This window comes from Hermetia illucens, chromosome 1 (genome assembly GCF_905115235.1).
Source record: "Hermetia illucens chromosome 1, iHerIll2.2.curated.20191125, whole genome shotgun sequence".
NCBI lineage: Eukaryota > Metazoa > Arthropoda > Insecta > Diptera > Stratiomyidae > Hermetia > Hermetia illucens.
In genome coordinates, this window is record NC_051849.1 from 24,215,851 (window position 1) to 24,233,789 (window position 17,939).

At 45.3% G+C, this 17,939-nt stretch overlaps 1 protein-coding gene across 3 annotated transcripts in view; it reads right to left on the reverse strand.

Moving 5' to 3' along the window:
* Window positions 1-17,939, reverse strand: part of LOC119646646 (potassium voltage-gated channel subfamily H member 8) — a 263,584-nt gene that overhangs the window by 67,318 nt on the left and 178,327 nt on the right. The window contains exons 5-6 of one of the 3 annotated variants that reach the window (XM_038047162.1): window positions 9,886-10,023; window positions 9,052-9,239 (exon numbers count right to left, since the gene is read on the reverse strand). In XM_038047162.1, coding sequence (XP_037903090.1) covers window positions 9,052-9,239; window positions 9,886-10,023 — 326 coding nt within the window. Of the gene's footprint in view, window positions 1-9,051; window positions 9,267-9,885; window positions 10,024-17,939 lie in introns of all 3 variants that reach the window. The other 2 variants (XM_038047161.1, XM_038047160.1) reach the window with 2 other exon arrangements.

Below are 17,939 nucleotides of genomic sequence, written 5' to 3' on the forward strand. Positions count from 1 at the left end.
TGCAGGAGCATAAATTGGGAACGTAGGGATGAAATGTTAATAAAAAATGTATATCAATCAAGAAACAGTAGCAGGATTAATTGTGGAGGTTTCGCGAAAAAAAGGAAGGGGTGCAGTATGGAAATGTGGAGCCCATAATTTCGTCCTTGGTGGGTAAGTTTTGGGTTTCATTTCGTAGAATTTTTCTACGTAGTTTTGCAAGTTAATACCATGCATTGGACCTTATCTTCGAAGCTCCCATTACAAATACAAGCCGGGAAGTTGAAAGCTAGACGCTTCAGGTGTTAAAGGTTTTGTGAGGCACGATTGAACAGATATTGGTATGGAGGCAGATTCAGATTTTTCGATTCGGTACATTCTGAGAATTAGTCCGTGAAAGAAATTACCATTTTGCGGCCCCATCCTCCCCCTAGTGAATTAAATGTCAGAACTCAGACCAGCTTTGAAACGCACTAATCGGGACCTTTCATTTGATATCCCACATGCCAATATTCGGTTAAAAAAAATCAACACCCCTCTATTGCCTGTACACAGACCCCTCCCCCCTCCCTTTTTAAGTTTCACCTAGAACAGTGTAATTCATTTACAGTTCCTACCTTCTAATCTGAGGGATTAATCGACGCAACCGTTTTTAAGAAAAGTGGGTGTGACAGACAGTCTGTGCCGAATCGCCAGATCTCCCATCAAGCGCTTCCCTTTGTTCTGATAAAGAAATTCTTGGCAAAGGCACATGCACTTGTGTGCGTGCATGGGCATGCACAGGTCGGGTAGGTGGAAGAAAGACACCCACCCATGGACAAAAATGACTATGAGAAGGATACCAAAGACAAGAAACCAATACGGAGGAAAAAGGAAAGAAAAATTTACGACGCAGGGACTCGGAACCCCAGTACCAGCAGCTTCTGGGAGTGGGCAAACAGTCTACCGGCCGCCGATATCCCTCGACTGCGGTGCCTCTGGGGTGTATTATTTTGCCACTTTTGCATCGAACACTACAAATAGCCTGAAGGAAGATGCAATTAAAGGGTTTACAGTGCTCCCGAGAACGCCTATTCGAAAAACACGGGAAGGTGCTCCAAAGACTGATCATTTATCAACTCACAGTGGGGTGACTGCACCTAGTTTTCGATGCAATCTCTCCCGAAGTCAACGTTGGTGAAGGAAGGAAATCAAAGGAAGGCTAATGTGCCCGAATACGAACGAATCATCGTTCGCCCAAATCGGAAGGAAAATGATAGAGTTGTACGATTTCATAAAGGATAAGCACACTGTGCACCGGGCCGTCAAAAATTTGGTCAAAGCTCTTCTTGTAGTGTACAATAGTGCCAAGGGCAAAAAATATGCCTCAAAGAAAGCAAGCGTCGGTCAAGCAACAAAAGTGACGCTCCCACAAAATCCAGAGGGCTTGAAAAAGGAGAATCAAAATAGCAGAAAGACCTCTCACCGGAAAAGGGGAAGTGACCGAAATCATAGAAACACCGCCGCCGGCTTACACTGACCCAGGGAAAGTAAAGCGACAAAAATGAACTGTAGAAGGTTGGCGAGTGGTGAGAGCAGGAGGTGCTCCAGGACCAAGAAAGGGATCCATCCAAAAGAAATTCGTCAACTATGAGATCTGCACCAATGCCAAAGACGGTAAAGAATAAGATACAGGCAAGGTCAATAAACGATAAAAGTAAAGGAGCGTATAAAAGGAGTGTCAGGGCTTATAGAGAGCAGTGTCCCGATCAGGAGGAATTACTTTTCACCCAGTTTGGGGCAAAAATAGTTGAGCTGTCCGAGTTTATCAAGGACAACCACAACGTGCACCATGCTATAAAGAATATGGTGAGGACTATTAGAGTCCTCCATAATAGATTGCAGATGGAGGAAAAAAATACTAATGATACGCCAAACACCGCTGTGCCAACAGTGTCGCAAGCAACCCGAGTGACACCTAACCGTACTACCATCGAATCACGAATACGTGAAAAAGAGGGGGATCCTCTGAATAATCAGCAGGCACCTAAGAGAAAAAAAGGCGGACAGGACATTCTGAAAACCACCACCGATAGTTCGGAAGGAGGAAAGCATACAGCGAATGTAGGAAAGTCGACCGGCGTTACGGAGCCCAAGCCGAACGAAAACGATGAATGGACCAAAGTTACGAACAAAAAATCGAAAAGAAAAGTAAAAGGGCGAACTTGTCCAGATGCGATTGTCATCTTCATCTAGAAGATCTGAGGGAAAGTAAACAGAATCCGAAGAACCCAGGAAGAGGACGAAATCCAAAGATGATTGTTGGTGATTTCAACGCTTGGGCCCTTGAGTGAGGTAGCAGAGAATCAAATGCAAGGGGGCGCAATTTATTAGATGCTTTTGCGCAAATGGACATAGTTTTGGCTAACGAAGGTGCTGTAAACACCTTCCAGAAAGGGAGATCAGGCTCGGTTGTAGACCTGACCTTTGTCAGCCCTTCGCTGGCGCGTGGTATGTACTGGTGCGTCAGCGAACGCTACACCCACAGCGGTCACCAGGCAGTTTTCTTTGAGACATGTGTCCAGCCAGCCACCTCAATTATGTTCTATGCGACCCTAGTTTGTAAAGAGGCTTTGTGGATATCAATTAACACTAACAAACTGAGTGTAATCTACAGGAAAACAGCCCTGAGGGTATGCTCTGCCTTCTGGACTGTCTCAGATGATGCACCATTCGTCATCTCTGGAATGATGCCGATTGATATCTTGGCAGATGAGATGGCAAAGATATGCAATGCGAAGCGAATCTCTCCCTCCTCCCACACGAAAAGACTGAGAGGGAGACATCCATTAATAGAAAGCAAGAGCAGTGGGAATGCTCTGGAAAAGGTCGGAGGACTCATAGGCTCATTCCTACCATCAAGAAGTGACTGGAGAGACGACACGAGATTAATTATAATCTCACCGAGTTTCTCACAGGGCACGGAGGATATCGTGAATACCTGCACAGGTTTAAATTAGAGACTCCACCCGGCTGTCCAAATTGCGATGGAGCCCAAGGGGATCCAAAGCATGTATTTTTCAACTATCCGAGATTTGTGGAAGAAAGGAGGTGCTGATACCAGAACCAAAACAAACTGCGAAAGGCAATGAAGAAGGGAAAAGCGCGGTCATGTACGTGACGAATAGAAGAAATGTGACTACGCTAGAGTAAGTTGACTCCGCTCCGTGATGTAATGCCTTATGGTCGCTCCGCGGGGCAGGGAGGAAGTCAGGGGTGGTTTTAGTGGGTAAAAATCCCACACACTGATGTGCCCAGACCAATAACCAGAAAAAGCCACAAGTCGGGCCAAAAGGCAGGAGATTATGATACAATTGACATTGATGAAATCGCGATCACGGAGGATATCCGCGAGGCCTTACAAAAGCAGTTCGGACCATTTGGTTTGGAAGATTGTGCAGGATAGTACGAACACCACTCACTGTATTCTGTTCGAGGCTTTCGTGTAGCCTGATTTGGGCAAATCCACGCCTATACATAGTCAGTGGAACGAAGAAAACCCGGAGTTGCAGGCTGTATGCTTTTGAGTAAGAAAGGTCTTTGAACGATTTAGACGAGGCTTCGGCAGAAAAAAACAGGAAATATGCCGGAATCATCGAGGCAGAGCTAAGCTGACTACATGCGCCAGCAAGCAGAAATGTTTCAAAGGATTCGATCTTGATATAGTGACGCCACTCTTTCCTACGCAGAAAAGGAAATGCGGAAAGTATAAAAGAGCTTTGGACGCCTTTATCATGCCTGAGGAAACTTATAAGGAACTTGGGAGACCTACCGGGGAACTCTGGTTTGGATGCTGTCCCCCATAAAGTCATAAAACTCGCTGTTATGATCAGACGCAACTGGTTTATCACTGCCTTTAAGGCGTGCATTGTGGAAGGACTTTACCTCGCTCGCTAGAAGGAGCAAAAACTAGTTTTGCTACTTAAGTCAATACGTAATCAGGACATCCATCATAATACCGCCCACCTTAGCTTATGGACGTGGAGGGAAATATGCTAGAAAGGGTTATCTACAACAAACTTCTTCAATCATAGGACACTTCTTCAATCACAAGGATGGCCAAGCGGAACGACGGTTTGGTTTTCGTCAAGCTTATTCACCGATTGTTGCAGTAGAAGTGGTTTTGAAGTTCACTAGCGATGTTTCTTATCAATGATGCACTGTGGTTACCACACATAAGCCATCGTTACGATGGACGTCAAACATGTATCCAATTCAACCAGCTGCGAATGGATCTCGCGGAGGAATGGTGAAGTCTCCTCTTTGAAAGAAAGAACGCTTGCTGTACCCTATGTGTGAAGCAGAGAGAGAGTAGAAAAGAGGTTGGGCCAGATGCTATCCTAATTTTCGAGAAAGGCGGCCTACAAGATTGTTACGAACGATCCCTGAGTATATTGTTTTTAGGCGCGCAAACAATTAACGCCGATTAGGTCTTTCTGATATTTGGATTACGGAAACGTGGCCAGGTCTACGAAAGCAACTAGCGAAAGGGAGCTTTGTCAGAGGGAAAGTAGATGAGATCGATATTCTCAGATGCTATGCTTCCTTGGAATCCTGGAATACGAAGAGTTGGTGGCACAGTCTAGGAACCGTTTACGATTATTTTTGTGGTATTAAGGGAGAAGTAAAGTATCAAACCACTGAGATGCAATTGTTGTTTGATGCTTTAGCGCGATCCGCCATTTAGAAGCAAAGACAATTCACCTATCCTTCGTAAGAGACGAGTACAATGGGCCAACACGGCCTGAGTGCTCAGAAGTTGTAGCTTCTCCCCCACCATACACTTCGTAAGAGAAGAGCGGAATCAATAGTGCGCTGCATTTTTATAAGTAATACCTTTGCACGTAGATTACGTTCAGCGTTCATAACCGAGACTTACAAAGTTGTACCGCAAAAATAAGAAGTGCCACGATAGTCAATGTAATGTTTATATGACTAGACTGTGGAGAAGGGTAGCAAGCAAAGCTTGTATGTCGTCTTGAAGGAGTAGCTGATTTGGCGCCTTCCAGTGAATGAGCAAGAAAAGCTTAATCACTTGCTGAGGTGACCGTATCCCTCGCAAGTTGCCACGAGAAATGAAGTAGCTGGGTGGGGATAAGTTCGGCTATGAGCTGCTAAAGTCTCTCTGGCTGCAACGACTGCCGGAGAGCATCCGCGAAATCTTGACCTGCACAAACTCGGGATCGCTGGAAGTGTTGTCCGTTACGACCGAAAAAGTACACGAGGTGTACACACGTCCCGTGGTCGCGGAAGTTTCCTAAAACACAACTCCGGAAGTCGACGAGCTTAAGTCGTCGGTGACAGCACCAGCTAACGGGGTCACAAAGCTTGCAGCGACGGTTAGTAGTTTGCTTTCGGGAGGTAGATCTCGATCGCAATCACGGTCGAGGTCTACTTCCCGAAATAGGCGTCCGGGTAGTTGTACACCGGGACCTTTATAGACCTCGACGGTTTGTTGGTACCATCGGAAATACGGAGCTCAAGCAACTAAATGTAGCACCGGATGAACGTTTAGCGTACCCGAAAACTAGGTTGGCTCCGGTATGGCTATCCAAAGCGCAGTACTACGTCGCCCTACAATCTTCGACCCCCTAAGTAAACGTTGCTTCCTGGTCGACACGGGCACTGAGGTGTCGGTTTACCCTGTACCCCACCCGAACACCCTATTCCCGCGAAATTTACGACTAGCGGCCGCGAACTGATCTCCCATAAGCCCCTATGGCTATAGGCAGGTACACGTGAGTAGCGATTCATTTTAGCGGACATTAGCATCTCCATATTAGCCGCAGACTTCCTGAGTCACTATGGACTGCTGGTTGACTTACAGAACAAGACCGTAATAGACCCAGCAATCTCATTACAGACGCCAGGGAAGATTTTTACTTGCCGAGATGACACCCTCTCGATAATTTTCGCGCACTTCTCCTAAAGTTTTGGAACATCACGACGGAAAGTGGTTTCTCCAAGTCGGTGAAGCACGATGTGCAGCATCATATCAATACCACCAGCTCTCCAATCTTCTCAAGGGTGCATCCCCTTTCACTCCAGAAGCTTGCTGTTGCGAAGAAAGAGTTTGAAAATTTTATGAAACAGGGTATTTGCAGACCATCCAATAACTGTTGGTCCTCTCCGCTTCATTTGGTTCCTTAGGCAAACGGCGAAAGGCGGCCATGCGGAGATTATAGGCGTCAGAACGCTCAGATAATTCCAGACCGATATCTCATAACACTCATCCATGACTTCGCTTGTTACTAAAGAACTGCCATGTTTCTTAAGTATAACTTTTTAGGATAATTTTCCTCGAAATTGGAAAGTTCTTCACTTTATTCGTGTTTCAAGCAAATGACTCACAAACTCTCGTCAATTTTAAATGAGATAGAATTTTCTAGTGCGAAATTTACCGAGTTGTAATTGATTACAATATTTTGAATTTAAGAGGAAAACGCGAGTGTTCACCGCCGCGGTTGGATACAGAAGAGACCGACTTATTTCCATGCGGTCCTTACTGTCCCAACCAACGGCATATTTTTCGCCGCTAATTCTCCACTCCCCCGGTGCGTTCGGAAAATTAGTGAGTGGAGAGTTCGCCATCTACCCGTCCGCATCCGCAACATTCGAAATAAATTTCGAATGCCGCAGATCCTGCCGCGCCACATTTCTACGACCGTGGATCTAGCCAAGGCGTACAACCAAATCCCTGGCTGTTTGCACACCTTTCGGAATCTTCGAGCTCACTAGGATGACTTTCGGCTGTGTGCAACGCTGCGCAGAGTTTCCAGAGGTTCATTCACTCTGTTTTACGAAACTTAAACTTTTGTTTCGTATAGAGTATCTCGAGTGCACTTTTCAACGTCTCCGTCAAGTCGGAATTGTCTTAAACATTGAAAAAAGGAGATTCCTACAGAAGCAGGCGAAATTTCTCGGCACTTAGTTCCCCTGACGGTATCCAACCTGACCCAAACAAGGCTGAGGCGATTAAAAGTTTTCCACCACTAACCACGGTGAAGGATCTGCGTAGGTTCTTGGGCATGTTAAATTTCTATCGTTGTTTCTTGCCCAGAGCCGCATATCACGAAGTGAACCTGACCATCTACTTGTCTAGACCCAAAACTAAAGACTCCCGCGAGGTTGCGTGGTCTGCTGAGGCCGTCCATGTGTTTGAGATAGCTAAACAGCCGCTTGCTGAAGCAATACTGCTCGCATTTCTTCAGCCAGATGCACCTCTAGCTGCGTTCGTTGATGTCTCAGATACTGGTAGGCGCCGCTCTTCAACAACGGGTGAATCAAAGCTGTCAACCCAGTTCAACCCAAGTACAGCGCCTACGATCGTGAACTACTCCCGGCGTACCTCGCATATAATACTTCCGTTCCTCCCTTGAGGGTAGGCCGTTCATTGTGTTCACAGACCACAGGCCTCTTACATTTGCGCTTAGACGAAAGAAAGCCCAACAAAGTCCCCCACAGCCTCCCCTCGCCAACATAGGAACTTGAGTTATATCAGCCAGTTTACTTCTGATATCCAACATGTGCCTGGTAGAGACAATCTTATTGCAGACTCTTTGTCTCGAATTTCGGAGATTACAGTTCCCGTCTCGGTCGATTATACGGCAATCGCCGAGGTACAAAAAGACGACGCACAGCTTCAGAGCTTGAAGGCAAATTCCAAATATATATTCAAGGAGTTTCCTATTTTCGGCTCGAACTTTTACTTACTCTGCGAGACCTCAAATAAGGCCTGGGACATTCATTCCGGCTGATTTTTGCAAGGAAGTGTTCCACGCGATTCACGATCTTGCGCACCCAGATGTCAGAATGATGAACCGGTTAGCTACTGAAAAATATTTCTTTCTGTCAAAAACGTAAACTCTTGGGCAGTGCAGTAGTGCAACATCAACAAGCGCGTTCGAAGGAAGTAGGTGTATTCCCTCGGTTAACCACGCGCCTTCACACCATCCATCTCGATATCATCGACCCTTTGCGAGATTCGCACGGAGTCAAGTATTGCCTCACAATCATCGACAGGTTTACGCAGTGGCCTGAAGCAATACCACTGCCTGACATTACGGACAATCATGTGCCGAGACCCTCTGTCGAGAGTGGATTCCGCGCTTTGGTGTTCCAGCCGTCAACATCAGACAAGGGAATGCAATTCGAATCTACTCTTTTCGCGGAGTTAGGAAACCTCCTTGGCCTTGAACAGCATAGGACTACTGCATATCATCCACAATCCAATAGTATGCTGGAACGTTGGCACCGGAGGCCGAAGATCGCTCTAATGGCTCGCGACGACAAGTCGTAGTTGCGGTCTTTGTCATTCGTCCTCCTCGGCTTCCGTACAGCCCAACAAGAGGAGTTCGGGGCCAGCCCAGCGGAGATGGTGTACGGGAAGAGCCTACGCCTCACTCCCGACCCTGTTCTGGACATCAGAGCAGGGTTAAACGACTCTGGAATGCTGCGCTTGCTTAAGGACGCGGTTTAGAAGATGCGGCGACTCCACCTCGCCGACACGTGACATCGGAGGTCAACACCCCCAGAGACCCCGAAACGTGCGGCTATGCCGTTATCGGATTGTATGCCCCTCGGAAGCCGCTGTAACCACCATACGAGGGCCTCTTTAGAGTGCTTGATTGAAGCGAGCACTCATTCAAGCTCGACGTACAAGGCGGACCCAGGTGGGTCTCCCTTTCGAGGCTGAAGGCTTCGGACCGGCGACCGCTCCGAAAAAGTGCCCGCAAAGCGGTTTTAAGTTAGATAGATAACCAGATAATCCATGGAGGATGAGATAATCCTGTTAGAAGACGAAAATTACAGCTTCCCTGCAAACTATGTTCCAAAGGAAAATTCATTGTACATTTAATGCTCTCACGTAGGTTTTCACTTTGCCCTAATTGACTAAGCTCCCGCATTTTTCCTTCATCCCAATTTCAATTAAAAGTTCCTTTGTAATTACTGCAACCATTTTTCAAATCCTTTTTCGAGAGAGAAACCTCCACGTTAACTCCGACCACTGGTAACTAACTCACGTACGCTTACATTACTAAGTTTTAATTTCGTTTTTATCTTTTCAGGCTTGTAGTGACCGGACAGCTGGTACAGGACCGCTCTCGATCGTCTCCTCCCCATATTACATCCTGCAGGTACTTGAAAATCACCATCGGGCTCGGATCCTTCTCCCAGCATTCCGGCATCTGAAGAGCGAAATCGTGCGCCCAGGAGCGCGGCTGTAAGTACAAAAACTTTCGGTATGACTGTATCAATTAATTAAGAATTGAACTGAGCTGGTAGTTAAAGATACACATATGCTATATACAGAAGAGTTAGCTCTGAAAGTAGAAGCAATTGACACAAATTTAGTAACATACAAAATGGAAAGTAGCGAAAAAGCGACATTAACATCTACATTTAATTTTATGTGATATGTATGTCGATTTGTGTGTTAGTTATATTCATATCTCAAAACGGAACGGAACGAACACTGACAGAATATAATACTGAAGCGAATACAGAATCAGAAAATGTTGGTGTAGGATTGGGTTGCCAAAATTTCGAAAGTCAGAGGCTTTGAATTCCGATCCTTGAGGGTATTTAGTCCGAATTGCATCTGAAAACAGCACCCCAATTTTCGGCATGCTTATTTCTCTGTGTCTCAGGGAAAGTACCCTGAAAAGTGTGCGCAAATATGTTTCAAAATACTCCGTAAATATGTAACACGTCCAACCCTTATCAAATGCAGAAACTGTACACCGAAATCAATTAACTATCACACAGTAAAACGATTTACCTTGGACCTTATACAAATTTGTTCACATTAATAAGCACCGGGCTTCAATCCACTTATCTACCACCATCAACCCTTAGCAAACTTACCGCTATCACATTCATCCGATACGGACATCTCCAGCATTTTTGTGTGCGTTATATCCTTGTGAGATGCCAAAAATAGAACCACTTCTCGCTTTTCATTTTTGATTGGAACAATATCAAAGAGGCACCAAAACGGCGTACCTGTAATGGAAGGGGAGCAAGAACGTTAGACGCAAAGAGTCAGGCAAGGGTAATCTGAAAACGGCAGAATGGAAATGAGAGCTTGGTATGCTGCAGATACATCTATTTAAAATCAAATTTTCTACTTAATTAGCAACCATTTTACACCGAACGCGGATAATTTTTGCAGCTCAGAGCGCGGAATTTGCTTGAATAATTCAATTTTCATTGAGAGGAGTTGCGGTCCCCATCTAAATTGCAAATTGAAATGTGTGTGTGATCCTGGATCCTGGATTTGAAGGAAGTGCGGATGATGAGGGCAATTTAGTTTATCATAGAGATAGAGCCTGGATTTGGTATCATATCTGTGAGCAATGCATGGTAGAAATGTGATAAAATATTATATGATTTCCAAGTGGATTAACGCTGCATAATTTTAGATGATTTGAATTTTCAGTGAGGTAACATAGTACTCGCAGTTTCAGAAAGGTAGCTTTCTATCGACGTCATGCGCAGTTGTCACTTCCTCATCGCTGGTTTTAATACTGAAAATCATGATTCAATGTGTAATTACTTCTCATGGAAAATTTTAAATAATTTTTCAGAATAAAGGCAGCCATCAATCTGTGCAAAGCCAGAAGTTACCCGGTTTCACAAGTTGATGATTTTCCCGGCTTATAAACTCCTTCCCTTGTAGGTAAACTCCCCAGAAACATGTCATCTCTGTTACATGTGAGGTTTCTAAATTTCTGTACAGGGATAAAATTTCATATCAATTGGCACAGCCGTTTTCAAGAAAAGTGCATGTGGCCAACAGGCGGACGGACCAGTTGACAGCCAGAAAAACCTAGGGTCCGACATTCACCTATTGGTCAGGCTGTGGGTGAGCAGATGTTTGCACATTTCTGGTACCGGTTTGGAAAAAGTATTATCCCGACAGAAAAAATAAAAATAAAAACTCTAGTACAAACGTTCATTGCAAATAGGCTCGCGGACCCTTCACCTTCGATATACTGGAATAGGAAAACCTGGGCAACAGGAAACTTAGCCACAAAACACCACCGCATGACGCTCCGGAAGATCTTACGTTAGTATCTGCCGTGCAGGCAAGGATTTATTTTGGATCAGAGGCCCGCCATGGTAACTAAAGCGATACTAGTTTATACTGATTGTAGGCTGAGCATTCATGTCAGTCGATGCAAGGTCTATCTAACACCTCTGCAACTAAGTGGTATGACGAGCACGTGCTCTTAGAGAGCCATTCCGGCTTCTACGACACCAGAGAAATTCTGGTGAGGCTACGTAAAAAAACCACTTCAAGTGAGTTTCACTGCAGACTCGGGTCTGATTGCAATCCTGGTGGTTTTATATGATTGCCTCATAACCCCACAATCTTCTTTGGAAATCGCAACCAAAGCCCAGCCGGGACTGGTACAGCGGTACTGGTTGATACTGGGTGCAGGCTTAGCACTAAAATCAGTGCCATGCTTGAATCCACCAGGAATTCCGCTCGCAGTAGAGCCAACAGCAAATAACCGGACCGAGAACACATAATTCATCTCAGATTTTGACCATCCCAATTCCCATGGTACCAGAAACCTTCTGGTGAGGCTTCGTGGCAAAACCCCTTTAGATGAGTCCTTTGCAGACTTGGATCTAATCACCCTAGGACCTCAAAGCATTCACCTACATCCACGACCAGCAAATCAAAGTGACTACAGTGTTTCCAGGTGCCACCACATAGGCCATTGTCCATTTGGTTTTCACTCAGCAGATTGCATTGCTGCCTTGTCACCACCTCTAAGCACCAGCAAATGCCACAAACAACAAGGGAAAAATAAAACCTACTAGGGAGATAGCGATGGTTGACGCAAGTTGCACTAACGTCATCTGCACTTGGACAGAGTTGCAGGATTCCCTTCCTCTAGAAATGCCATTCGCTTCAGCCTACTGATGTTTACATCACTTAAGATAAGTGGAACTCCATGTAAAAAAAATGTCTAAGAAACAGTACCGATATGGAGCTAAAATTGTTGAGTTATTCCAATTTATCAAATATAAGCATCTTATGCACCAAGTTATGCAGATACTATACAGGAAGTTACGTAAAGTAGATAAATTACTTAGAAAAAGGCGATAGCTACACTTGGCACTTCAAAGCACCTGGCATAGATGCCACCTACCCACCGATGCTAACGGAAAGTATGGAGTAGTTAAAGCGACTTCTAAGGAATATCTTTCGTGGATGTCTTGCTCTGGGCAACTTTCCTCTCTCTTCTGTCTCTTTGCAGAGGGTTAAAGTGGTATTCATACCTAAGCATGGGAAAGACCACTACTGAAATCCAAAGAACTTCAGGCAAATCACCTCAACATCATTTTCGCTGACTGGAGAGACGAGTTCAGCGTCACATCCGCGAGAGGGCGCTTAAGTCCTGTGAGTCTGCTCTTCACTCCTTGGTTTCAAAGATGGAGAACGCAATTCGGAAAGGCGAGTACGTCGTAGGTAGTCAAAAGGTAGTATAGGTCCAGGACGAAACGTGAATTGGTACCCAGGATGCAGCATAAAACCTGGGAAATGCCTGCTGAACCAACACCAACAGCTCTACTACCAAACCCTATTTCCACCTCCACCTGGTGACCGCTGGGAACTCTTTCAAACGAAAAGCTGCAGATGGAGAAACGAAAAGCTGCAGATGGAGAAGGATGAAGGCGAGTCTCCCCGCCTAAAAACGGGACAAATTGTACTAATTGGTCCTCCAGGTTGGGGGTTGGGTAGGAATGACAACCCTACACAGAAAACCGAAGTTATGAAGCCACAACAGGAACCTCGGACTGGACGGATTATACAACGACGAACCCGGCAAAAACAAAGGAATAACGATTTGCGCATTTTCTCATGGAACGTGCGCTCCCTCTACAGAGATGCAGCTGTTAAGCAGCTAGCCGATACCATCTCCAAATATAGGGCTAATGTAACAGCATTACAGGGGATGTGTTGGTCTGGGACCGGTTTCCTGGGGAACAGTCGCTACACCATATATTATAGTGGCCATCCAGTAAACCATGTGCTCGGAGTAGGTTTCTTAGTCAGCCAAAAAATGAAACCTGCTGTTATCGACTTTAAAAACATAAGCGAACGGCTATGCACCGGCCAATATAGACTCGTATCACTATCTCGTTGGCATGGTGCTCCGATCTCGAATAACAACACCACACAGACTCCCCTCTGACAATCACGCGGGAGTTAACAATAAAACCATCCACAAGACATTCCTCTGTAATATCTATAAGAGTGAAATGGATGCCGCGATAACCGCAGTCAATATAGATCCTGGAGATCAAGCATAAACAAATGATCTTCAAAATCACCTGAAAATCGTTATCATAAATACGGCCACAAACATATTTGGAGAAACAGTCCGTGCAATTCATCGGCTAAAAAATCATAAGTCGCCAGGAGCCGATGGAATTACAGCCGAATTGGTTAAATATGGAGACGACTAGATACACCAAGTGGTTCATCAACTGATGCTCAAGGTGTGCTCAGCAAATCAATGCCTGCCGACTGGCAACGAGGCATTATCTGTCCCATACATAAAAAGGGAGATATGACACAGTGCAGCAATTATAGAAGTTAACTAGGCCGGATAGCCCCATACGCCCGGAACATTATTGGCGCATACCGAAGAGGCTTCACTCTAGGCAAATCAGCAACAGATCAGATTTTCTCTGTGTGACAAGCGTTGGAAAAACTGTTGGAATATGAACATCAGTTGCACCATCTTTTCATCGACTTTAAAGCCGTCTATGATAACATAGCCAGGGTAAAACTGTGCACGGCTATGAGAGACATTGCTGTCCCGACGAAATGGGTAATACTGAATAGGCTGACGTTGACCAATGTGCGAGACCAAATAAAAGCGGTAGGACCACTCTCGAGACCATTTAACATCAGCAACGGTCTAAGACAAGGGGATCCTCTATCATGCGTCCTCTTCAACCTAGTCCTGGAGAAAGTGACTCGCGATGCAGATGTCAATGCAATGCATCCTTTTCCAGCCCACCCAATTACTGTACTACGCTGACAATTATGGGAAGACCAATCCAAGATGTACAGTCTACTTTCATCCAGATCGAGCAGGCGGCGCGAGATCTTGAGCTGCACATTAATGAAGGCAAAATGAAGTATATGGTGGCCTCGCCAGCGCCAAAGAACAAAGAACCAACAACACCAACAAACGAGAGGAATGAAGATAGGTGATTCGAATTTGGAGACAGTTAATAATTTTGCCTATCTTAACATCACAACCGATAACTACTACGGCGATGAAATCCGCGTACGGTTTTGGAAGACAACAGAGCGAATGGATAGAATGGAGAATTGGGCTCTTATCAAGAAAAACTGCGATTCCCAAGTCTATATAACGATGAAGCTTATGAGCAAAACCATGACAGTGTCTGAGTCTGCCTGGGGAAATGCCATAAACCAAGATGCGGACAGATTTTTCAGAGGGCCTGTGGCGGCACAGCTGACACGAGAACTACGCACTGCATTGCCTCTGCCGATAAACAGAAGTACCGATCGACACAGCTGCCGGCTTAGCAAGAGGTCAGCGTGATACGGTACCGATATTCTCACCATAACTTCCGCCGAGGAAGGACGTCGCTTTCGTTTAGAGGCAAAGCAACTAAATTCTGGTGGAATTGCAGAATAAAGCTTTCATAGACTTGAAGTTGTCAAGAAAAATTTCCACCTGCGCAAACGACACTATTTCTATTGTTTTCGAGGACATTGTCGACCATCGCATTCGCGCACTCATCCAGAAATATCGCAATATCACTTTTGAAAGTAGTTTCTCTCAGTCGATTAAGCACCATGCGCAGCACCATATTAACACTACCGGATCCCCGATCTTCTCAATGATGCCTCCCCTATCACTCGAGAAGCTAGCTGTTACAAAGAAAGAGTTTCTGAGCTCTATCGAAACAGGGTATATGTAGACCTTTCAATAACTGTTGGTTATTTGCATTCCATATGGTCCCTAGGTCAAACAACGAATCGAAGCCTTGCGGAGATAACGGCCGTTTGAATGCTCAGACGATTCCCGAAAGATACCCTATTCCACTCATCCATGACTTCGCGTATTACTTAACAAACTGCCATGTTTTCTCGAACTTAGATCTAGCTAAGGCGTACCAGATAGAGATCAGTGGACTGAGGACAGAGGGTAGAGGACAGCAGACAAAGCGCAGAAGACAGAGGATAGTGGGTAGAGGACCAAGGACAGAGGACCGGAGGCAGTGGACAGGGGACAGGGAAAAGTGGGTAGGAGACAGAGGGCGAGGGACCGAGGCTAGGTGACAGAGGACCGGGAACAGAGGACAGGGGACAGAGGACAGGGAATAGAGGACACTTTCAATGTTAAAACTAATACGGCCTTCGTTTGATACCCCATTTGACAATATTTGGTAAGACCCCTCCCCTTTTGCATGAATAGATACACCCCGTTTCAAACTAACCAAAGAACGATGTAACATACTGCATACCTGGGCCTACCTTAAAAAGGAACGTAATTTAAAGCCTGGCATGCTGGAAGCACTGCTGGTGATATCAAGTCGAAGGTTACGCCAAGGTTTAGAATGCATCTTGAGACTATCCCGAAGGGAGTAGAAAAGTGTGAGGAAATTTGAGCAAGTGGCGCAGAGGACTAGTTAACCACAGTATCTTAAGAGGTACATTCTGTTCAATCCGTTGCGGAAGATACAGAGAGGAGCTCGACTTAAAGCGATCAAGGACAGATGAGGAAAAGGGTGGGCGAGGGATGAGGAATGTAAACGGAGCACCGAAATGAATTATTATAGTATCCCAAAACGAAACGAAATGGGGCTAATAAAAAATGGCCCAAAATCAGTTAGAAAGGCCAATGAGTTGCATAATAAGTGCCAAGAAAATATTGACTAAAGCGAGGTTTCGAAGGAGAAGAACCATGCCCACCATGTGATGATAATTCCAATCATGAATAATTCATTTAAAAAGCCAGATAAGCAGCAAACTCGCGTTCCTAATTTAACCGGTATCACATGTTACCGGTAATATTAGAACAAAAATTTTTCTGCAGACAATGTCGGCCGATAAACTCCTCAGGTGGTAGTTAAACTTGTGATGACCCGTGAATATTCCCACTATGAGCACTTTAATTCACATTCCTCATAAGCACCTTGGACGGTTCAATTCCTTGTAAGTTAGCAGCATTCCTGCTCTTTTCCTCCCTTCTGGCTTATTCGTTCCCAAGTTGCCTTCTAAGTCAATATGCACCAGAATCATAAGCATCCAAACCTTATTGTGAGGATCAAACGTTCAATTTATTAAGATCTTTTATGTATACCTCTTTAAGGCATATATTCCCACCTGAATCTATTTCACTGGAATTCGATCACGTCGGGTGTCTTCATATTTACCGTAACCGTAGACCTTTATTGCAGCATTTACTGGCTCGATCATTAGGAGGACTATCATTCTGTGCAATGCGGGTTCATCCACTTTGTCCTACGAAACCTAAACTTCTGCTTCATTTACATGGATGACGTTTTGGTCACCTCAGATTAGGATCTGACCATCTCCAGGGCATTTTTCAATATCGTCTGGCTCTAAATATTCACCCCTGACGGAATTCAACCAGACCCAGACAAGGTGGAATCGATCAAAAATGTTCCCCTGCCAACCACGGTGAAGGATCGGCGAAAGCTTTTGGGCATGTTAAACTTTTATCGTCGTTTCCTGATAAAGAAGGTTCATCACTAAGCGATCATTAACGCTTACTTATCTGGGTCAAAAATAAAGAAACCCTCACGAGGCTGCGTGGTCCTTGGAGGCCGTCCAGGCGTTTGAAAGCCGGTTTATGCTCAACTTCTGGCATTCCGTCGGCCAGATGCATCCTCTAGCCGTTTACGTAGATGCTTCAAACACAGCGATATGGCTACTCGCCGCGTACCTCACGATTAAATACTTCCGTTTCTCCCTTGAGACCAGGCCGTTCACTTTGTTTACGGATCACAAATCCCTTACTTTCGTGCTTAACCAAAAACCCGACAAAACGTCGCCTTGCCAATTTCGGTAACTGAGCTTTATCAGCCAGTTTACTTCCGAGATGTAACACGTGTCTGGAAGAGACAACTTCATTGCAGAAACTTTATCACGAATCTCGGTAGTTACAGTCTTCGTCAATTATACGTCAATCGCGGAGGCGCTGAGGAACAACGCAGAGCTTCAGAGCCTGAGGACTCTAAATGCAAGTTCAAGGAGTTTTCTATTGTCAGCTGAAACTCCTACTTATTCTGTGAAACCTCGGAAAAGGGACCTAGGCCATTCATTCCGGCTGAATTCCGCAGGAGTACTCCACGCAGTACACGATCTTGCTCACCCTGACAATAGGAAGACGAATCGGTTGGTCACCCGAAAATATTTCTAGTCGTCAGTGAATAAGGACGTATATTCTTGAGCCAGACCCTGTATCGCGTGGCAGAAGTGTAAAATCAACAATCACGTAAAAAAGGAAAGTAGGCGTATTTCCACGGTCGACCAAGCGCTTTCACATCATCCACTTCAATATCACTGGCACTTGACCGAACTCACACTGCTACTAATATTGCACAATCATCGAAACGTTTATGCGGTGGCCTGAAGCAACACCTCTGACTGACATTGCGACACATTCATCCAGCGCCTTGGTGCACCAGCCGTAATCATCACGGACGAGGGAATGCAATTTGAATCTACCTTTTTCTCCCGGGTCTCAAATGTACGGGACCATTGCATATCATTCGCAGTCTAATGGGATGCTGGAATGTTGGCACCGAACGCTAAAAGGCACCTTAATTGCTCGCGACGATCAATCGTGGTTGCAGTTTTGCCTTTCGCCCCCCCCTCGGCCTTCGCG